The 24,251-nt window shown below is 44.1% G+C and overlaps 1 protein-coding gene across 3 annotated transcripts; it reads left to right on the forward strand.

Moving 5' to 3' along the window:
* Window positions 1-2,547: 2,547 nt before the first annotated feature.
* On the forward strand, window positions 2,548-6,026 carry LOC129598151 (uncharacterized). 3 transcript variants are annotated; one of them, XR_008691659.1, is made up of 3 exons: window positions 2,548-3,012; window positions 3,105-3,406; window positions 3,464-4,299. XR_008691659.1 is itself a non-coding variant. In XM_055495918.1 (2 exons), exon 2 carries the CDS (start codon window positions 5,292-5,294, stop codon window positions 5,910-5,912), a length of 621 nt encoding a protein of 206 aa, XP_055351893.1. In that variant the 5' UTR covers window positions 2,548-3,012; window positions 4,959-5,291; the 3' UTR covers window positions 5,913-6,026. The 3 variants fall into 3 exon arrangements, 2 of the variants coding, with proteins under 2 accessions (XP_055351893.1, XP_055351894.1); XM_055495918.1 differs by lacking the exons at window positions 3,105-3,406; window positions 3,464-4,299 and adding an exon at window positions 4,959-6,026; XM_055495919.1 differs by lacking the exons at window positions 3,105-3,406; window positions 3,464-4,299 and adding an exon at window positions 4,959-6,026 and having other exon boundaries at window positions 3,001-3,103.
* Window positions 6,027-24,251: the final 18,225 nt, after the last annotated feature.

The following is a 24,251-nucleotide window of genomic DNA, read 5'->3' on the forward strand; positions in this document are numbered from 1 at the left end:
ACTTTTCACCGATTCACGGATTCACGGCATGCGGGAGGTATAAAGTATTGGCAGTATTTTACATAAAGTACTGAGTTTATGTAAAGTACTGACTTTTCACCGATTCACGGATTCACGGCATGCGGGAGGTATAAAGTATTGGCAGTATTTTACATAAAGTACTGAGTTTATGTAAAGTGCTGACTTTTCACCGATTCACGGATTCACGGCATGCGGGAGGTATAAAGTATTGGCAGTATTTTACATAAAGTACTGAGTTTATGTAAAGTGCTGACTTTTCACCGATTCACGGATTCACGGCATGCGGGAGGTATAAAGTATTGGCAGTATTTTACATAAAGTACTGAGTTTATGTAAAGTGCTGACTTTTCACCGATTCACGGATTCACGGCATGCGGGAGGTATAAAGTATTGGCAGTATTTTACATAAAGTACTGAGTTTATGTAAAGTACTGACTTTTCACCGATTCACGGATTCACGGCATGCGGGAGGTATAAAGTATTGGCAGTATTTTACATAAAGTACTGAGTTTATGTAAAGTGCTGACTTTCACCGATTCACGGATTCACGGGGTGCGGGAAGAATAAAGTACTGGCAGTACTTTACGTAAAGTACTGACCAACCTGTACTGAGAGTACTGAGTTTTCACCGATTCACGGATTCACGGCGTGCGGGAGGTATAAAGTATTGGCAGTACTTTGCATAAAGTACTGAGGTTATGTAAAGTACTGACTTTTCACCGATTCACGGATTCACGGGGTGCGGGAAGAATAATGTACTGGCAGTACTTTACGTAAAGTACTGACCAACTGAGAGTACTGAGAGTACTGAAAGTACTGAGTTTTCACCGATTCACGGATTCACGGCATGCGGGAGGTATAAAGTATTGGCAGTACTTTACATAAAGTACTGACTATTCACCGATTCACGGATTCACGGGGTGCGGGAAGAATAAAGTACTGGCAGTACTTTACGTAAAGTACTGACCAACCTGTACTGAGAGTACCGAGTTTTCACCGATTCACGGATTCACGGCGTGCGGGAGGTATAAAGTATTGGCAGTACTTTGCATAAAGTACTGAGTTTATGTAAAGTACTGACTTTTCACCGATTCACGGATTCACGGCGTGCGGGAGGTATAAAGTATTGGCAGTATTTTACATAAAGTACTGAGTTTATGTAAAGTGCTGACTTTTCACCGATTCACGGATTCACGGCATGCGGGAGGTATAAAGTATTGGCAGTATTTTACATAAAGTACTGAGTTTATGTAAAGTACTGACTTTTCACCGATTCACGGATTCACGGCATGCGGGAGGTATAAAGTATTGGCAGTATTTTACATAAAGTACTGAGTTTATGTAAAGTACTGACTTTTCACCGATTCACGGATTCACGGCATGCGGGAAGTATAAAGTATTGGCAGTACTTTACACAAAGTACTAACTTTACGTAAAGTACTACTTTTCACCGATTCACGGATTCACGGGGTGCGGGAAGTGTAAAGTATTGGCAATACTTTGCATAAAGTACTGAGTTTTCAACGATTCACGGATTCACGGCGTGTAGGAAGTATATTACAAGTGGAACAAGTTGAGTACAAATACGTATGGTGAAGCGTTTTGAATACGAGTTGGTTTGATATGTACAATATTTTCAATAATTTTTGTACAAATCCTTGACGTACAAAATTTCTGTTAAAATGAAAAACTCCTGCGCATAGCTTTGACCTTATTTCTTTATTAACATTTCATTTTACTAATAATTATTACATAATTTACTAATTGTACTTTGCATGTTACTGTTATATATGATCATTTCTTTTTAGTAGTAATTTATATAGACTGACCAATTTTTCTATATTTTTATATACAATAAATATTTAATGATCGTTGAAATTTAAATTCTTATTACTACTTTTTTAATGAATGCGGCAATAATAATTTTCTCAGTACCGTTTAAAAAATTGTAAGAACAGTTTTCGGTGACTGGTTTCTGCATAACATAATTCAGTTTATTGAACGGTATAATAACAATGATGAATTCGTTTTTTAATTAAAATGTTGCATGAAGTTTTAATAAAGCATATGTTTAGTTTTAAGCTCGATACCGTGACCTTACTATCTGATCTCGATAATGATAATAATTTAATGAATGCACAAACGAGACAACCAGGAAGACGTTGAAACCTGCCGGCACACTGGCGTTGTCCATGCAATGGTCCACCCGAAGCTGGCTTGAAAGTGCTAGAGTTTAACACATACATGTGGCCGGTACTGATTTTTTTCCAGATGAATGTAAGTATTTGTGTGTAGTTGGATTAAATACTAATTTTTACAGTGCTTTTCTTCTTTACTGGGTACAGTACGTTGTACCGTATGTACAATACTTTGTACGCATGCAACATCGGTGTTATTCGCACGTGCTCGTAGCAGCTCTGTCCGGCTGTCACCTGGTGACCCGAGCGACCGGATTTTTTCTGGGTTGAACAACATTAATTTCCCCTGTAATTAAGTATTATTTCCGTTACAGTAGTACCGTACGTGACAAGTATCATTCTGCATTAAGTAATCGAACCAATAAATTGCCACGACAAAATATTACGGCACACCAGTATCCGCACTGACTAAACTGCTGTCCTGTGGGAAATACTTAACGCTGCTTATGCGAGTATTGTTGGTACTACTCATGTATTAAGCATGGACATACTCAAGATCTGATTTGCTGCTGATAGAATTCTGCATATTTGCACTATCACAACAGATTCCTGTAATTTGGCGGACTCGCCAGTGCAGTAGAACAAAACTGGATATAAATTATGTTTGTCCTTGGATTACTGCATTCTATCCGGCGACCCGAACCCATGCCTGCATGATGCAGGCAATCGACGGCGAAAAATGAACAACTTCCTTCAACTTTGGGATACAGATATACTTCCCTAGAGGAGGCCATTTCCGACGACCTATACGCCCACTCTTCCGCTCCTGTTTAACGCGGCGACAAACTTTTAGGTACTTCTCTGGAAAGTACATGCATACGTATACTGCGTATCTGAAGGATAATCCGCCATACTACATGTATTATCGATCGCTGCATTCTGTAGTAAGTCGGCGCAGTTCGCTGCATGGCCTGTAATTGGTACGACTTACGAGTATCTTCCTGCATCCCACTGTCATCAAGCGATGAGTGCTAGTTCTTCGTGATCTTAACAACTTCCACGCGTACCGCATTTTATCGATCAGGGAGCCCTCTCCGCTTCCGCAGCCCACATTGCAATATGGCTGGCATTGAAGGGTCGTTGTGGCAATATTCACTTAAGAGGGTTTTTCCCCCCGAAACGTAGACCCCATCCATAACCGTTATGGAACCAGCAATGCGGGATTGCTAATTGACGAAAAATACACGGTATGCGTCGCATTCTTCCTTTTGTGCACAGGTGTTGATGGCATTTCTCTAATTTAGAAATGGTTGAAGATACCGAGGGGAGACGCGTTGGACGGAAATCGAATTAACACAGCAACATTTGCGCCTTAATTAGTGGCAGGACGTCCGTTGTCTTAACCCTGTGTGCCCGTAACGGCGGGTGGCTGGGAAAACATTCCGTTGATTTGTCTAGTTTATTTTTATTCACTGAGCAAACAAACACTAAAGGCAGCCACTACACTACTCGGGTGAGTTGCGTACACAAACACACAACCGCAACGCTGCACAGAATTTTATGGATACTTCTTTAGAACAGCCAAACAACTCATATCCGCTTCCCCCTATTTTCAACAGACTACCCTAGCTAGTGTGGTAGCGTGGTCTTTCCAAATTTCAGCTTCGCTGCAGTCGACAGATCCATGCCCCCCACAGGAAATCCTGCATAAAGGGCTCAAAGGTTACACATGGATGCGAGCACAACGCATCTGTCCCGGCTTCTTAGATCTTATAATATTAATACTGTATAATTATATACGCACAGCCACATTACGGACTTTTTGGCGCCATTCCCGGACTGCTGGCAGCCTGCCTGGGGTTACGCCCACAACTGTTCGTACAGTTGTGGGTGTAATGTTAAGTTGTGAAATTCGCCAAATTAAGTTGTAAAATTCCCCTCTTCCACAATTGTAGTGTAGTGGCTACGCGCCATATTAGCGCGTAGCAACCCGCATGGCTGTGTTGACCTGTAGAGGATGCATTTTATGTGGTACTATGAGTATTTCATTATTCAGTATCTATCCGGCCAGAGTGGCATAATAAACATCTGTGCCAAGACGTGACAACAATATAACAATTTCGTATTGTACAGATTTTCTCCATAAGACCCTTATACTAACTTCGCGATCGCACGTTCGCGTTTGGTTAAAATGGGGTTTAAACTACTTGTATGCAACGGAAAAATCAAATGATAGGAAAACAGCTTTCGGTGATTTCTGACGGAGAAAATTTGTTTCAAGGACTTTCCAAAATATTGTAACGAGAATAATCGAATGACCGCCTTGTTCACAATGTTGCTGGTTTCCTTTACTGTTCAATGGTTGTTGTTCTCACCGCGTAACGGTGTGATTCATCCTTTTTTCTCTGCACTTTTATCGGTTAAATGTCTAACAGAATGGAACACACTTTTGATTCGAGAAAGACTTGAATGGATGCTTGTCCCGCTTGTTTTGGCTTGTAACCCGCTTGTCCTGCTTGTACACTTGCTGATTAAATACTTGTAAACGACGTTGCTTTGGTTGACTCCTCGGAATGATGCACGCATCATACCACTCGTCTTTGTCACTGTAAACCCACCTGCGATTCACTGCTGAGCTCACGGCCGGCAGTGCCGACCTTTCCATCAACAGCCCACACAACATCGTGGTACGGTCAACAAGCAACCCACTAGAACGCCGGCATAACAGCCTGCGTTACAAACTTACAATATACCTAGATATGATGGGAAAGAGATACTGACTGTCTTACTGTTGCACAGGAACGTCGCCCACTGTGAGTGCGCCTCCCCTGGTAATTTGTGCCCGCGGTGTGCCATCCCTCGCCGGCTGCCGTGTCCCCACGCCTGCTGCGGACCGTAGCCACGTGCGTGCTCCTGGGCGTGGTCTGGCGTCGTCAGGCCGTACAGTGTCTGCAGTGTATGGTGGGCATCCAGGAGTGCCACTGCGGCTGGACCTGTACCGGCAGTATGCCCACGGCCCGGCTCAACGACATGTGGGCCATGCACGAGAACCACACGTGCCAGCGTGCCCAGCCGCTGCCCGGCGTCGCGGATGTCACCCTGCGGACGTGCCCGGACAGTGCGGATGTGTGAATGTTCTGGGCCGACATGTTCCTGGCGCCCTACCTCAACGGCACCATTGTAGGGCGTGGCCGTTTCGGTAATTGTTACCGCCCGGGTAGCGGCGCGCCGGCCAACCAGTCCACCTACTATCCGGTCTTCCCGCAGACGGACGCGGCCCGTCGCATCGAGCGCATCACCCTGCAGGTCGGTCCGCAGGGCTTCGCCGGGCAGGATTTCCTGTGCAGTGAGGTGGAGTATAAGGTGCGCGAAAGCCATGTCGATCAGTTCCGAGTGCGCTGCCTATGCCGGCGCAACCAGTGCAACCTGGACCTGACGAGCGTGGGCAGCATGGGACCCCCGCCGCCCGGGAAGGATCCGGACATCCTTATCGTGGACATGCACGACCATCCTAATATCAGCGCCCCGACGCTGACGGTTAAGATGATTGAGCCGACGGCCAATGCCACCCGTCCCGACGCGCTGGACGAATGTGGCCGACACCCGGACAGCGAGGACTGTAATCCCGATGGCAGCAGCAAACAACATTCCCTGGCGACGCACAATCACCGAGTGCAACGTCTCTGGTTGGTGTGGAGTATGCTCGCCGGACTCCTATCGTATCGTGCATTACGTGTGCAGTTTTCAAGTTGAATGTCATTTTCTAATAAAGCGAAATTGTCTCTGTCATCGGTGTGCCCCGCATATCCAACGGAGCACACTATTGATTGAAAGCATTTTCTGTCGAATGCACTCTACAGACTCTGTAGGAGCAGCAATAAAATATTATGTACTTGCACGGTAATGCCTAATTAACTGGAACGTTATTGTTTTACAACAAGACATGTACCGGTATAAAAGAATATGTAAGCAAAAACTCATAACATCGTTCGTTCAACTGAGTATTATTAAAATCGAAATCCGCATCTTCTTTCTCAACCATGTCGCTAAACGGAGCTAATGTACCGAGAACAGAAACCAGGACGGTGTGTCTATATAAAAAATTCAGAAGTATTCATACAAGCTTGCCGCTCAAAACGTAATTACGCGCCGTTTTTAAGAATTCGTCAACGCGTGGTCAATTTTGGTCAAGCTTAGTCTTAAACATTTCTATATTGTCTGTAGGTTTCTCACCGAATTTTTTTTGCAAAGGTTATCACATAGTAATGTATTTCACCATTGCCTTCATAGACAATTACACGTTACAGACATACTTGGCAAAACCTGCATCCGTTATTTGTTTCCAAAATGCGAGGGTTCATTCGCACATTGTTGCTATCAATGGCATAAAAATGTTATAGTTCTGTTCATAACATTAATTCTTGGCAGGACGGAGATCCAAATTCACGAATTGAGCGGGTTCCAGTGCGCACTGCTGCGCGACTCCATGTTCAACATCTGGTTTCCGGCGCCATCTGTGTCAACAGAACAGGGCGCAGTGGTCCTCCGCGTTTGAGACAATCAACCGCTTCGAGCAACACTCGATTTAAAACAATTTTGCACTGCACTGTAGTTCGCATAGGCGATACAAGCGTAATAAAAGCGATCAGCCATCATCCATGGCTAAGACTGTCGGATCAATGCCGAGAATATGGGAGGTCACCTAGATAATAACAATTAAAACTCCGAGACAGAGTATAACCTACATCTAGTATTTAGTTAGATTAGCCAAACTCACCATCATCTTTACTACGTTTGGTCGAACGGCGGGAAAATTGTGTTACGACAGACGTGGGCAGGGGTGAAGTGTCACGAAACGTTGAATGTGGCGGCGATTTGATGGGCTCCTTGGTGACCGCATTCGCGATGGCAGTGGTCGCTGGACCCTCCGTCGCGGTAAACATAGGCATGGCTGACGTCAGCGGCAGTATGGTGGGCGGTATTGTTGCAGCTGACGGCGAGCCACGGGTTCCTGACCCTTCGTGACCGCATTCGCGTTGGCGGTGGTCGCTGGACCCTCCGTCGTGGTAAATATCGGCATGGCTGACGTCAGCGGCAGTATGGTGGGCGGTATTGTTGCAGCTGACGGCGTCCCCACGGGTTCCTGACCCTTCGTGACCGCATTCGCGTTGGCGGTGGTCGCTGGACCCTCCGTCGTGGTAAATATCGGCATGGCTGACGTCAGCGGCAGTATGGTGGGCGGTATTGTTGCAGCTGACGGCGCCCCACGGGTTCCTGACCCTTCGTGACCGCATTCGCGTTGGCGGTGGTCGCTGGACCCTCCGTCGTGGTAAATATCGGCATGTCTGACGTCAGCGGCAGTATGGTGGGCGGTATTGTTGCAGCTGACGGCGTCCCCACGGGTTCCTGACCCTTCGTGACCGCATTCGCGTTGGCAGTGGTCGCTGGACCCTCCGTTGCGGTAAACATCGGCATGGCTGACGTCAGCGGCAGTATGGTGGGAGGTATTGTTGCAGCTGACTTCGTCCCCACGGGTTCCTGACCTTTCGTCGCACTGGCACTGGTTGTACTCGGTGCTGTAGGCACAGGGTATGATTCCGAATATGGTGACCGGGCAATCGGCTGCGCGATGGTAGATGATGCGGTAAATATGACACCCATATAACTCGCCAAAGCCAAAATAAATAGCAGGGCAGCTGTCGGAATGCCGGCGCACAACAGACGGCGCTTGGCCATAATTCCGTCGGTTTCCGGGCAAAGTCTACACAATACGTGCATAGTTTAAGCTAAACCACGCTTGCGCTGGTAGAAATCAAAAATTTGTAAGCGAACTTAATCTGGGGATTAAATGTTTTTACAAAAGTACAAGAGCCAAATGCTTTTGTAAGCGCCACAGGCGTGTATCAATTAAAGTAAACTTCCTAATCTCGCGCCCGGTGCTCTGATCTTTTCCCGATAGCTTTATCAACGTTTTCGCCTTGGGCGAGTCATTTGTATAGTCTAGTTCTATCGGGATGATGTGCATTAAAAATCTTCGTGAACCTGGCTTGCCGCGAATTGTCTACCGCGCTTATTGTTGATAATAATACTCGCTTATCCGTGCGGAAAGCCCGGCCGTCAGTTATTTCGTTCGGCAACGGACATGAATTGTGATTTCAGGTAAATCATAAGCGGAAATACGGCAATGCGGAACGGCCTTGGTCCGCTGGCTGGCTACAGTACAAATTTGACTAACCGGCTTCAGACCACAGTTAACCTTAAAAAGCATTATTTAAGGATGACGACTGCTGAGTTCACTCACGTGTACAGAGTAGACACGAATTATTGTTGAGCAGTTTACGGTCTGATGGTTATTACATATTATATTATGTTTACTCTAGTATTCGTGGTAATAAAGATCTAGAAACAGCCTCGGCTTCGCCTCCGCGTTTCTTGTGCTCAACGGCCACTTTATTTAGTTCTCAATGAATATTTATTAAAATAACATATCTCGTCGAAGCATAATCGCCTATTATTAACCGGTGCATCGCAATAGCGCAAAAAACGGATCTCATATAAAAACCCGGATTTGATTTTTATACGAGTATGATTTCTTTAATTAGTTCATGATTCTCTCAAATCACCATAAATTCTCACATAAATGAATTCATGATTCTGTGAACTTTAACCTGATCAATCTGGGTAGTGGAAGCTCCGTCACTGGTTCAAGTGACGAATCTGTGCAATGGACAGAAGTGCCTGCTTGGTCCCCCATTCACCTAACGGTCTCCGTAAACTGGACAGTACCGGTAGCTCGGTCACCCGCTCACCTAACGGGTCCCGTACACTGGACAGTACACGTAGCTCAATCAATCGTTCTCCTAACGGCTTTGTGCACTGGACAGTACCGGTAGCTCAATCAGTCGTTCTCCTAACGGCCTCTGTGCACCCGCTAGCTCGGTCACCGGCTAGCTCGTTTGCCTAACGGGCTATTTGCGTTGGAGTCGGCTGGACAGTATCGGCTGCTTGGTCACCCGTTCACCTAACGGGTCCCGTACCCTGGACAGTACCGGTTGCTCAGTCATTCGTTCCCCTAACGGGCTTTGTGCACTGAACAGTACCGGTTGCTTGGTCAATCGCTCGCCTAACGGGCTCCGCACGTTGGACAATATCGGTAGCTCGGTCACCCGCTGACCTAGCGGGTCCCGTACAGTGGACAGTACCGGTTGCTCGGTCACCCGCTCGCCTAACGAGCCTCGTACACTGGACCCTACCGGTAGTTTGGTCGGCTGTCACTCGTGCAGAAATTGTCCTCAATGACAACGTTACATAATTATGTATATAGTCGTTCTTGTCGTAATAACGGTTTGCTAATTAAATCCATTCTGATAGTTTAAATAGTAGAAATGATTTTCATGTTTTAGCTATATTTTTTTGTTTACGTGGCAACTCGGAGGCAGGCGGTCGCCCACCTCCGAGTAAAGGGCATGGGGGAAGACGCGGTGGGCAGGTAGCCAAGCCGCCGGTAATGCGTCGCAGTGGAAGTTAACGTAGATCTGCTGCCGGTCGTCGGCGATGTCCTCGATGAAGCCCAGGTACCAGGCTTCGCTTAGCTGCACCATCACGCTGTTGCCGCTGCTGGCGCTGCGGCCGGCGCGCCAGTACGGCCACGGCTCGAAGCCCCTTCCCGTTGAAATTCCCAGTCCAGCTCCATTATGCCACGCTATAGCTGCCGCGGCAACTCGTCCGACTAGCGTAAACAAGTATTTATTCGCCAGTATCAGGACAACGTATGATAAATCATATCTATATATGCGATGTGTTTCGCCAGAGTTCATCGAATGGATTCGTCTGCCATATTAATACAGCACCTTCCACGGCGATCAATATATGCACTATCTTCAACCTCAGATCTCCACAGTGGCGAATAAGCAGCACAATGGATGCCAGCTGGAAGCAAAGGGATCAGAAAAGTCGCACACTATTCGTCCACTGCCAAGTGCTAGCTGACAGTATAGATTACAGAAATATAATTAAGCTGTGTAATCGTGACTCGCGAGTAGCTAGCTGCAGGAAGCCGTTGTTGGTTGACGGTGCCGTCGATGTGGGATAAAAGTGACCGTTGTCATACAGTTACGTTACGTGTGCATGGCATGGATGCCAAATCAGTCATATTCCACGACCGGCATATCACACCAGGGCACACTGGGAGCCGGGGGGAGCCAAGACATGCAAGCCTGTATAATTCCATGGATCGCCAACAGTACTCTCACTCCGTCTGCCCCGGCGTCTTTTTATGACAACACTAGTTAACTACATCCGTAACAGCCATGACGGCCTTTGCTAAGAAAATTATGTTCGGACGAACGGGTTGGCCGATTTTGACGCGGTAAAGTGCGCCAGAATCGTCGCAACGTAGCGGGTGATGTTGCGCTATTGCCGACCCGATGCGCCTCAAGGGGGGAGCACGACTTTCGAAAAACGAATTGTTGCCATGGGCCTGCAAGTCTCGCCTTCGACCTCGCTCCAAACCGGTTAACATAAAGTATAGGCACACGAGTTGCACGAGCATTATTTGCACGGCAGATCGGCCCTCTCGGCCTCGGCTCGAAAAATATTAGGAAAAATACCACAGAACTGTACCGTAACCACCGTGACGTTCAAACCTAAAAAAGCAATTGGCTGAACGGGTAGGCAGATTGGCTCAACGGGTAGGCAGATTTTGACGCGGTCAAAAATGGCAGAATCGCCGTAACGACGTTATGTTTGTTGTATTTTCTTACGTTTTCTTTCCACAATATTTTCGAAACAAATGCGCCCCGAAATTGGGTGCGGATGTAGTCCTCCGTAAACTGGTTATCTACATCTGTAACCACGTATACACGATTGATAATGTAGACAATGTTTGGGCGATCGACTGATCCGAGTTCGACGCGGCCAAGTGCGTTAGATTCGTCTCAACGGCGCGAATGTTCTTACGCTATTGCGCCATCGATACGCCCCAACGGGCAAGAAGAAGCCCCCAAAATCAAACTGTTGCCATGGGCCCCCATAGACTAACATAAGCTAATGCGGAACGACAGAGGCAGACCGCGCCCTTTGGCATCACTTCGGATTTCTTAGGATTCTTAGGTTTTCTTAGGTTTTTTAGTTTTCTTAGACTTCTTAGGTTTTCTCAGAATTATCTCACATTCTTAGTTTTCTTAGGTTATTCTTAGGTATTTTTAGGAGTTCTTCCGCAAACTAGTCTTTGCTATCGCATTCTTATCAAACAAAATACACAGTGCCAGATTAAGAAAAGTGTGCTCTACAAAAGCTTGGGACCAGTTTTTCGATTTTCGGTTTGATTATCGGGTAATGCCTGTGTAAACTTGATGAGGTAAGTAAAAACGCACACCAGCGGATACTTATTAAGTTTTTATAATTCTAAAATGGGAGTTTTTGAAAAACTAGTCCCAACAAGTTTTTGATAATTGACTTGTGTATCGAATGATATGTGTATCGTTAATCTTTGTGACTTTGTTAAAAACTAGTATGCAAAATTCGATGCAATGCCGTTAAATCCAAAATTTTAAAGTTTAAAACATTTTTAAAAAATTGTTTCTTCGTTTGAAACATTGTTGGATGTACACCCTATCTAGTGTTACGACAGCCGAAGATATAGCATTTGTACATAATCATCACTTTACATTCTTTCATTTCGATACTTCATCGGCCTGAAAGCACGCCATTTCGCCTTAAGTTTTCTTAGGTTTCCTGGGGTTTGTTAGGTTACTATATTTTCCTTAGATTTATTATATTTCCAGTTTTCTTGAGCGGCCGGGATCAACTTTCGTCGAAACTAGTGTACGACACGAAATTGGGTGCGGATGTAGATACCGTAAACTGGTTAACTACATCCGTAACAACCGTGACGGCATAAGGTGAAAAAACCTATGTTTGGGGAACGGGTAGGCCGATTTCAACGCGGTCAAGTGCGCCAGAACCGCTGCAACGACGCGGTGGATGTTACGCTGTTACCGAGACGATGCGCCTCGAGGGGAAAAAAGGGCATTGGAAAGAAAAGTTGTTACTATGGGCCTCCATAAACATACATGGACAAGTTGTTCCCATGTGCGTAAATGACACGACACGCCTCGGCCACTGGCCTCGATGCGAACAAAAACATAAATTATTCAAGAAAAGCCGACGCCAATAAATTGGCTACGGATGTAGTCCTCCGTAAACTGGTTATATGAATACTAACTACGTAACCAGGGTCCTCGACACTTTGCCGTTGTAACCGATTTTCTCCCGTTCCACACATTCAATCTGCCCGCTCTAAAGTGCTACAGAATCCTCTCAGTGTCGAGAGTGTTCCTGCATCATCAATTTTTTGGAAAGCCCGCTACCCACAGTCCAGTGGTCACTCAAAAGCTTGTTACCATGGTGGCCATTAGCTTAACATTGGCTAACTGTAAATCCCCAGATTGTTACTATGTGTTATTATATCGAATTGTCATTGAAATTAGCGAACTGCGAATAAGCAAAATAACAGGTTCTGCTCACGCCTGTTTATTTGTTCGTGCCTCCTTAATGACATAGACATCGTGCCATTATTTAATACATATACAGTTAACCTTTTTACATGCTCGAAATCCTAAGACATTATTCATCCGTGCTGGGCTTGTTACTTAACTACGGTATACGGTATTTGTACATCAACACTCACAGAGGTACACTATATAATGTACATATACCATATTATAAAATATAATATACATAATACATAATAATAACCATACATTTAATTGTAATAATTATACATTTAATATGTTATCTGCCCATAGCCTGGTGGTACTACGTCTGGCTTTAAGATTGTAGGTCCTGGGTTCGTTTTTGGTTCTCATAAAATCAAACCAAAAAGTATAAAATTTTCTAAACTAAAAAAAAAATTTTTCCAATAGACTGGTAAGATATCTCATTTGAAAGGAGTTGGCTACTGTAGAGTGATAATAATAATAATAAATATACAGTTCCTATCTGCCGTGTGACTAACGCTGCACACGTGCACAGTATACTTTAATTTGTATAATGTATTGTACAGTAATATGTGCACCGTTGTCCTTTACAATTAAATTTTGATCACCTATAACTAAGTACAGTACAGTAAGTACAGTTGATGATACAGTTAAGTACAGTTGATGATATAAGGGGACTTCCATGTCCCATTATTTATAATGAAATATTATGACTAAAATTAATACGCACCTTCCCTGTAGACCTTCGCTCCACCTGCAGGTGCACTTGTACCACTGACCACTTTCTCCATAGCACTGTATCGGAGCACCAACCTGTTTCTTGAATTTTCCGCAGCGTTTTTCCATTCCCATTCCCACAATAAAACACCATTCCATATATAAGGTACTATCCCAATTACTAATTCTTGCCAATCGTCAATGACGATTACGAGCCTCCAGTTAAGATGTCTCACAATTACAGTTCCTAGTGTACCCAGTGCGAGTAGATTAGAAAGATTTTCTTTTTGAATAGGAGATAGGGTAATAATTGAATAAATTTATAATAATTGAAGACATAATTGAAGCTGTTACCTGGCATTGGGAATCGGGAACTGGTACTGGGAAGAGAACTGCGAACAGCTTTGTTAATTGGGAATGTACGTCAGCTGCGACAGCGGTATTTTGGGGAAGTCGGCATGCTCTCAAGCCGACGCAAGCTCGGCTCCGTGCTGCGAAACATGCGAATGAGCATGTACTTTAGGCGGTGACCTTTCATGTTTTTATCCCCCACGCAAACATGGACATCTCCAATTATCCTTTCTTTTTCCGGCTTGAAAGCATTAGAAACGTTTGGGATTAATTTCATGTAAACTATTGTTTACTACATATAGCTTTGGGTGCCGATGTATCTGTAAGAAAACACATAATTGGAATAACTGTTGAAAATAACGATAGAAATATGGAAAACCAGTCACATTCAATTTAATTGTTCTGTTTATAACAGAAAAGATGTCTGGACCATGTATTTTTTATTTCGAATCGGTTATTTATTTCATTTCAAAATTTGTTTCAAAATTATTGAAGATTATTAATAAACGCAGATAATATAGATATAATGACTTCTCGTACGTTTCTTAGTGCCACAGCCATGTCGTGAACTATGCGGATTAATTTAATACGATAGAAGTAGTCGAACTGCAGCAAGCCCGGATGTAGGTACAGTATCTGTACGACGTACGTAGGTACAACATAAACATAGAGAAATGCTGCAAATAAAACAATCCCTTGTTTAATTTAGAGTACAAACAATAACACTCCAAAAGGTCAGTCAGTACGGTACGAGTTAGTATGCTACGGGTAGCTATAACGATTAAGATTTCTTTGGGGAAATCTTTTTATAATGAAGGCGGAGTTATCCGCTGACCACCGCGCGCGCATTGGTCAGTCGTTCCTCTCCTGGCCAGGAAAAAGCAAACGCTCTCCCATTCCTGGCCACCTGGACTCGCCTATATAAAGCGGCTGACCACCAGTCGGCAGCCATTAGTTCGCCCGTTTGGCCTGAAACAAGATTTTTCTTTCCCTCCCTCGTGGCACTGAATCCTGTAGCCTTCTGCATCCTAAGATCACATCCTAAGATCTAAGACTGCTCATGACGCTAACAAATCTGGATGCTTCTGGATGAAACATTTCAACAGGGAAATAACATCAAAATCAGTGATCGCATTTTTTTGCAATGTAATCATTCTAATTACTAGTACTTACTGTAAATCTGCGCAAGCGTACTAATACCGTAGTTTGAGAGACTGATTTCAATTGGCTGCAATGCCGAATAAAATATATAATATGAAAGCACTGCATTCTTTCGTACTAGTAGAACGAGCGAGCGGTTCACTGCTTATAGACACCAATTACACCACAACATCTAAAGTCTCAAATTCGGCTTAGATTTTTCTTATGCATTGTATACCATCCAGACAAACTGCTCGGCAAACTGTTGTTTCAAAAGATTTTCTAGTAGAAACCGAATGATGGTGTTTCTGGACGGATGCTGGACAACTGCATGCCATGCGGCGAAGCGGAACGAGTCTGGACGAGACAAGAAAACGAGTACGATCCGTGACCTTCCTCTTCGCAAACGGTAAGTAAGGTTCTGCGACACTGACCTTTTTATACCGCTATCGACCACGACAACATTAGTAGAGAAACTCGTGAGCTCAAGCTGCTACATTAAAGAACTCGGAATGGAAATCCGATGTCCTGGAAGTTGTGGAATCCCGGCTGGAACCCTGAAGAACCGATGTGGTTATCCAGTCAACGTAGAAAATTCCGTGGCGTATCGCCAGATAGTTGCAAAGGAGTAGACACAACACCAGCGCCAGATGGAAGCAAAGGCGTTGTCGACCAAGATTTAATGCGAGCAATGCTCAAGCAAGGAGTGACCTTTGATCAAAAGCAACAAGAGTGAACTGCCGATAATTGTGTACCACTTTATTCTAGTCCGAGAACAACTATGAGCATTTCATTCGACTCACACATTCCGCTGGACTTAAATAGACTCCGAGGCGCGCGCAGGCACCGAACATGTGTAAAACCAACAAGGCGTACTAGCTAGCCCTTTGCTACAACAACACCGGTCAAATGTAAAGCCGCATCTACCGAAGTAAATAAGCCACACAATTTTCAGTAAAAAAGTACTTATATACAGTAAAGTAGCAATATGAAATAGTAATATATGAAATAGTAAAATGTAAAAGTAGTAATATGAAATACAAGAAAAATGACACAGTATAAAGATGTGTACATGGTGTACGTACTATCCGCACCGGTGAACGTCACCCACAAACGCCGCTTTACACCCGCAAACCAAAAATTTGGTTCCGTCTAAAAAAAGTTGATACAGCCAAACCGTTCCATTTAATAGTGCGAAACTTCATGCAGCACTACCCTCCGGGATCCGTTGTAAACGTAAGTTTCGCCGATCCTTGGTTATGACTTTATACGGATCCTTGGCGCTCGACTGGCAATCCGGAATCCACGGCGATGTGGCATGGAGGAAGGTTCAAATGTATCCAGGAAAGCAAAAAGTAGAAAAAAATTACAAATTGTATGTGCTGATTTCCAAGTGATTTATTATGGCTCGCAAGGATCTGCGTCTGTGGTGTTAAAAGCCAGTGTACTACAAAATGCTACAAAATTTTAAAGTTTAAGTGAAACTGCTGCTAGTGCTGATCATCATTTTAACAGTGTGTAAGCTACACGCCAGTTGATTAACCATCTGAAGAAAGCACTGTACTACAACCATTCGACATTTTACTACTGAGCCGAAGAACACGTGTTGAAACCACTGAGTATATACCGTGTAAATAATAATATACGGTAATTTGAATATTTTCGATTGTTTTTCCGTGCAACAGGAATTACCGCTGCTTTTTCCACTGCTCAATTAAAGTCCTAAACTTCCGGCATCCGGCAAAACCATCAGCACAAGCGCCACCAACGCGGCGCCGGGACACGGACATGTACGAGTACTGGTGCACGCGCGACACCTATTGGCGCTGTCCTCTGCCATCACCTCACAGCGTAAGTACCAGCACATCCCGTGTAACCGTGCCCGTGTTTGCCAAGCGGTACCGGCGTCCTGGGATTTATACACGAAAGGTCACCGGCATAAGTACATGGTCATTCGCATGCTTTTTCTTGCAGCATAGATCCGGGCGGGACGGCATGGGAGCACGCCGACTCCCCCCTCTCCACTAACGCAGTTGATCCGTTTAACCGTATTCAGTCTGGAATCCATGTGGTGCGCGTCCAGCAATGCGGATGGCACTGGCGCCGCCCAACCGCAACAGTAATTGCCCAATGATGAAGTATTTTCTACAAATTGAGCCGTTGTCCGTACTTTAAAACGGAGTACTGTGCTCATACGGAGCCGGTTTTCGTTTTGAACAATCTGGCCATCTGATTTCGATGATGATACAGTATTATTAATAGATACACAACCCTTGCAAGTTGCAATTATTGTTAATCGGGTAAATCCCTGGACTGGTCACTCGATGAGACTTCATTTCAAGCAGCTGCAGTTCAAGTACTGTACATAGGAAATTATTGGCATGGTATTATACACTCTGCGATGTCACTACAAGTACGACATCGCCGCCCCCGATTATCAGGTATCATGGATACTGGACAGCGCAGCACAAGTACATCAGTTCCAATTAGCGCAATACGCTTTCATTGCGTAGGAGACATTATCAGGCAGCGAGTCATCGTGCCAACCAATATACAGCACCCCGTCGCCCGCAGTGCGCCCGCCGATTGCGGACGTCCGGCGTCGCTGGCCATCAACACCACCGCTGCTGTTGGGCATCAGCTTTTCGGACCAGCGGCCGTACTGCTGCACCAGAGTGAATCCAGAGCGAAGACAGTGAGGCGGGTCAGATGCGGCAGCGGTGTGTTGGGGAAGTCGGCATGCATCCAATTCGGCCCGCCCGGCTCCGTGCTGTAAGCAAAACCGGCGAATTATGTTCCATGAAGCTGTCGGTGTTACTGTAGCATATAAGTGGCTTTAGTAGTTCGCTGTGCTGAAGACTGCCTGGTTAACATTACAGTAAAATAGTCAGACTGACTAAACTTTTGAGACCGTCGGACCGCCCGGACCGGATGCTGCCCGCACGATAACGGAATTCGGACAGAAAATACGACAGGTATTTGCATTACACGACCATGTATTTGCATAATGCGGTATAAACAGCAGACACCGGGTCAGCGTGTCTGTTACATGCGGGTGCGAGGAAAAATCTTTTCCTCGACACCCTTAAATTAAACTGGACAACTCCATGTTTATAAAGGTCACACAATTCCAGACTGTGCAGACATTGCCTTCCACTATTATACTTCCCCGATAAACGGAACACATAAACAAAATATTTCCAAAAATATTTACGTAACCATATGTTAATTATTAATGTATTAAAGCGTAAATATTAATGTGCAATGTGTACTAATGTGTATTAATGCGTTCTTATTAGTTCAAGCGTATTATCAATGCGTAATTATTAATGTGTGTTAATTAAACTAAAGGAATGTGTTCAACCAAGAATTCTCTGTGGATTTCGTAATTTTGGTTTGTAAGCGGTTGGTGTTGAGTTAAAGTGTATGTACAGTATTATCAGATTGCATTCATCACCATTGCATTCTTCTGGCATTTTACACCCAGTTTGTGGCTTTCCTTTAAAAATTCCCATAAACCACTGGTCGAAAAAATTGAACCTTAATAAATTTTCACCCGATCACTCAATCTGTTAAACACATTTTCCGTTTTGGGTTTACCAGATTTGAGCGTGTCAAGAATCACAAGAATTCAAAAACTAGACCAGGCCTCTGTCGAAACGTGTTGCAGTCCAGCTACCGTGGTTGCATTTATCCCGAATAAAATTCGTTTTACATTCCCATATATGACGATTACAAAGGCGCCAAAGCTGTTGCCTTAGCCATCTACATAGTAGCCCTTTGGGGTGCACTTTACACAGTAACTTGAAGCCCCTCCTGGATCAGGGTAGTGGTATAACTGCGAGCGTGGTAAAACTGTAAGACGACACCTCCATCGCGAGGTCACCGTGCAATAACGGGAAGTCCTCCTTGACCATGTACCACAAAATACGATGACCATGACCTCCTTGACCATGTGTCCACAAGGTGTTGGGCGTTGACGTTTTTTCTACCATCCCCAACATAAGCGCACGTGACACCGTAGCTACAGTTTCTAGTGACGACCATCACTTTCTTCCAACAAGCGCTTAGTTTGGGCGAAAAAACAATTTGCCGTTTTGCAGGTTTTCTCTAGCTGCTGAATTTTAGTTTTCGTTCACAAAGCACTATCTTAATTATCCTGAAACTGAGTCTAATTCAAAGTCATTCATGATTTCCTGGTCAGATTGGATGTTTTGCCAACACTGTCGCGCCTCGTTCCCTCGATCCCCTCCTTTCCCAAGGTGTTTCTCGAAGACAACGAGTCTAGTGAATTATATTTAGAAAATACGCAAGAGGAAACTGCGACAAAAACAACAACAAAAATTGCGAAAATATGAGCGATTAAAATGCTGAAAATTACAATGCCGTCCCGCCAACCGGCCATGACCAAGGGTTCACGTATCGAGAGCTGCATTTCGACACGACGACACCGCCACTTAAGTTCGTTTTTATTGTAGACAAAATTTTTCCATACTTCTGTTGATAAACATTTGAGCATTTTGTATGTGAAAACTATTTCCACTGTATGCGCGAACGCACCATTTACATTTTAGAAATAAAGTTCACATTCAGCAAGTCTGATGGTGAGTGGGGAATCGTCGCAATGCTTATTTAAAATTCGAAGAGTGGTTTATTGTGCCGCATAATCAATTTGCCACAGTCCCAAGTTACCCACACGCATGCACAGAACACAGCCTTTGTAAATATCATACCGGATGTGCGCATTTCCCCAGACTGCTCTCTCTGATCATATTTTCATCCGGAGTAATTTCTCGCTGCATTAGCACACAGCTTTGTTGGATGCGTGTCTGTGCGCTACAGTAGTTCTTTGTCGACCTTTATCGCTGTTTTCAAACATGGAGATGTATAACATTGCTCACTGGATTTTGTCAGCTATCATGCGGATACTGGGCATCATGGGTGTAACGGTTCGCTATCCGGGTTCATGGATTATTGGTTTCCTTCAGACGGTGGCAATCATAATCATTTGTCTAGACCGAGCAACACATGCAGCAACGTTCGGAAGATTTGCTTCCTTTTTGATGATCCCAATACACATCACCGAGATTTGCTCCTTGCCTCTGATGCTTTTTCTGCTTAAAGGCACTGCCGCACTAGCGACACTATTTTATCGAATTTGAAGCTGATGAAGAGAACGTTTGCCAGAGTTTTTCAACTGAAATACGTCATGCTGGCGTGGGTCTGCTTTCTTATGTGTATTAACGCATCATCTGGAAGAATCGCTTATTACGCGTGGGATTGCGTCACTTACTTCGAAGAAGATGTAGCTAAGTACAGGCAACGGTCGTGGCTATCTTTCGTCGGCGATGAGGCACTGCGCTGGTTAATAGTCGCTATGGACACCACCTGGATCCTCGCAGTGACCACAAAGGAAATAATTCAGACGTTTATCGTGACGTTATGCGCTGTTGTTGGCCTACTATATCGCAGGATATCAGAAAGACCCATTATTAATAATCGGCGTCACTGGACCCGGAAGCTTTACACTGATCATGTGCTACTGTCCCAAATTACCAGTAATTTAGACGATGTTCTCCATTGTGTCAATTTCGTTCGCATTACGGAGTTGGGGGGCGTATGCTTAGCCCGTACATACGCTGTGAGCCGGGGTTTCAATGCGGCCAGCGTAATCTCAAAGCGAATGGCTACATCAGCTGCGATCGAGCTGTCCCAGGTCGGATTCCTCCTGCTGTTCCACGGCGGCGTGATCTTGTTCCTAAACGAGCAGGTATGACCTTTCGTAGTGCGTCCAACACGCTAAGCAGCTTTGCTTCGAATGAACTGTGATTCTGCACCCAATTCAAAATTTGCCATAGGACACAAAGCAAAGTCTCGCAAGCACTAGGTTGGAGCTATTTTAAAGCGCAAGCTGCGGTGCAACGTAGCATATGAGCGTTTAGATATGGCACACTTCGAACATCGTTATTTTTTTGGACCAACAATCCTGGCTTGTGGTACCGTAGGATGCCGTAGTCAAATGTAGCATCTGATGCTACGTTTAGTCTCTCAAGTGACCGGTAATTTGTACAGTTTTCGGTAGTCTCGGTAGTTTGTGTAGTTTTTGGTAGCCATCGGTATTCTCGGTAGTTTGCGTAGTTTTCGGTAGTCACCGGTAGTCTCGGTAGTTCGTGTAATTTTCAGTATTGACAACTTAGTAGTCTGCGTAGTTTGTGGAATTTCCGGTAGTCACCGGTAGTCTCGGTAGTTCGTGTAGTTTTCTGTATTCACAGGTAGTCTGTGTAGTCAAAATCTAAGAAGCCTAAGAAATCTGGGAAACCTAAGAAATCTAAGAAATCTAAGAAATCTAAGAAATCTAAGAAATCTAAGAAATCTAAGAAATCTAAGAAATCTAAGAAATCTAAGAAATCTAAGAAATCTAAGAAATCTAAGAAATCTAAGAAATCTAAGAAATCTAAGAAATCTAAGAAATCTAAGAAATCTAAGAAATCTAAGAAATCTAAGAAATCTAAGAAATCTAAGAAATCTAAGAAATCTAAGAAATCTAAGAAATCTAAGAAATCTAAGAAATCTAAGAAATCTAAGAAATCTAAGAAATCTAAGAAATCTGATGAATCTGAGAAATCTGAGAAATCTAAGAGTGTCGACCCAAAAAATAGTGGTACAGGAAGTGTGCCATAATACGTACTTACTACACAGAACTTTAGTGGCTATATAAGGCTACGTGGAGTCTACTGGTGGCTACACAAACCACAAAGACTACCCAGAAGTTCTGCGGCTACATGAGAAAAAAATAAGGGACTACCGGTTACGAGAAGTACTAGGGTAGAGGTCCAAAAAATAACCATGTTCGAAGTGTGCCATAGGTGTAGATTAGGAATTCATTTCTCTAAATTTGTGTATCCAGAAGGTGGGAACAAACGTTCACAGAGATTTTTGAAGAGCGTTCTAATGAAATCTACAAATAACCACTGTCAAATTGACAACTGCGCCACTCACACAGCCACACTGCAACAGTGCGCTGTTGATGTCGCGAAAGGTGATTGTGCTATGCAGTGTATAGAACACTGGCACTAGCAGTCCCAGTAAGTAATTCGCTATGCGACTGCACCGCCGCTGCTAAACAGCTTGCGGAAGGTCCGTTTTATCTCTATGCTGTAAACCGTTTTGCAAAAGGTGCATTCCACAGCCAGATATGTGAGGTTGTACAGTAGATGACGCGCGAATCGTGCTGATATTATTCTGCACGAGTAGTGCTTTACACATTACACACACATTATAATGCTTCCTTCATAATGCCTCTTATATTAGGTACAGACTATTCGTGAAGTTTTGGATGGGGAGGAATTCGCCGACCCCGCGGTCGAGGAATACCTCGACCTTGTGGAGACAGAACCAGCATCCATTACTGTGGGTCGCATGTATATCGATCTTGAGGGTTATATTAGCGTAAGTTGCTTAGCTTAAATTATGTGAAAACAATAACAGTTGTTATGTAATGGTCGTGTATTCTCACTTACCGTGTGGAGGCAATAATATGGTCTTCCTGTACTGTTGTCTTTCACTTTAATCTGTTTATTCTAATTATATTCGCCGCGCAACCTTACGTACGGGCATTTGAAATCGTTCTTGTGCGCAGGGAATACGGTAGCACGTTATAGAAAGGTCGTAGTCAAAATTCGAGATGCTGTATTTTTGAATACTCCGTGAATGCAGACAGGAAACCGGGAATGCGGCTGGACATCATCACAACGAATACCGAAATACTTTTTTCATGTGTCCTTTCGACTTCTTGCAAACCCACCAAAACAAATGAACCACGAAACACTACTGGAGCAGTCAATACCTCTATAGACTGAACAAGTTCATATAGGATGCGTGTCCGATATTTAGTAGTGAGCCAGCGAAACAGGTATAGGTCGAAGGTTTGGAGTCGAAAATCGATCGAGCGCATTTAACTGTGGCTAATGGTGAAAGTGCACAAACGCAATACGCCACACAACGGCCGAAAATGACAACCAATCAGACAAAAGGTTCAGCAAACCATTAACTTACACCTGTTTCGCCGACTCACTACTGGGTAGTACTTAGCTTAACGGTCTGTCCGAGTCCCAGAGGAACGTCATGCGTCGAAGCTGGACTCGCATGGGGCTTTTTAATATGCATTCCACGCAAGATTCCACTCCGGGCGGTCCTTGAAAAAAAGTGCCTGTCGATCGAAACAAGTATCTGAGTTCTGCTGGATTTACGTAGGAATAGAAGCTGGGCCGATTGGCCGGTGGCGCTCCTCCTACCCCACTCTAGTAGTTCGGTACATGAATGGTTCTGGTTAAATGGTGGTTTATTGAGATGCAGTTCTCCTACTTGGTCCAAAACGAGTAGGAAGAGACTTAAAGAAAAAGCGCAGCACATAGATTAAGCTTGGATAAGTGGCTATGTGCAACGCTTTACTGTGTTTAACTTGGTTCGCTTGAGTTCAAGATGTGTGTGATACATGGTTTGCGTTGAAAGCCGGTCGTATTTTTTAAAGGTTAATTCAAAGGTTATTTTCTTCTGTTGTTGAAATGGTGTAATGATAGACACGTTTATCTAGATTTGTTTGCAGGCTATCTTTAGCATTTTGGGTTCCATTTGGATGCTGGCACAGCTGGCAAGCAACGAAAGTCCGCCAGACATGCAGGCAGCTGGAAAATTATTCGGAGATTTTTTGAGAAATGTCTCGACACCTGTGTTTGAAATGATCTAGATCTACCTGTTCTATGATCAAATAATACATGCTGTTGTGCTTGACAACATGTGATATCAAAACATGATACGGTATTCTTACAATTGTGCATTACTGCATATTCAGTTAAACTTACACAGATTTAATGCGTTGAATTAGTTTGCCGTTTTTTCTTTATTCACGTAAAATATTGTTTTTCTGTTCTGTCGCTGGTTCTTTAGTACTTTGACATTGTAGAATGTTTGAAAGTTCTGGAAAGGTCAACAATTGCAGCAAATTTCTTTTTTACATGCGTTACGAAATTAAAGAACTTAGCAACAAGCAACAACAAAAGATGACAATAACTGTAAAGTACTGATGCTCATAAGTACGGGACTTCATAAAAAATTAAGGTCAGGTCTACGCGCGGGAGTACTCACGCGTGTAGTACTTTGTCTACGCGCGAGAGCTCCTGCGCGTAGTAGTTTGACTACGCGCGAGAGCTCTCGCCCGTAATAAAAATTGTATAGAATTAGCTACGCGCGATAGTTTTGTCGCTCTTTATTTTTAAAAACAAATAATAATAAACTATAATTTGACACAAATGCCGCAGCATTACAGATAATAATTCTTAAAGTCACAATTTGAGTTCAAAGAACAGAGTCTCTTCGTTTAGGCGGC

Source organism: Paramacrobiotus metropolitanus, unplaced genomic scaffold (assembly GCF_019649055.1).
Source record: "Paramacrobiotus metropolitanus isolate TYO unplaced genomic scaffold, Prichtersi_v1.0 Parri_scaffold0000116, whole genome shotgun sequence".
Classification (NCBI taxonomy): Eukaryota; Metazoa; Tardigrada; class Eutardigrada; order Parachela; family Macrobiotidae; genus Paramacrobiotus; species Paramacrobiotus metropolitanus.

What these genes read in the sequence shown, in the direction of transcription:
- LOC129598151 (XM_055495918.1), top strand. Translation starts at nt 5,292, where the DNA reads ATGTTCTGGGCCGACATGTTCCTGGCGCCCTACCTCAACGGCACCATT.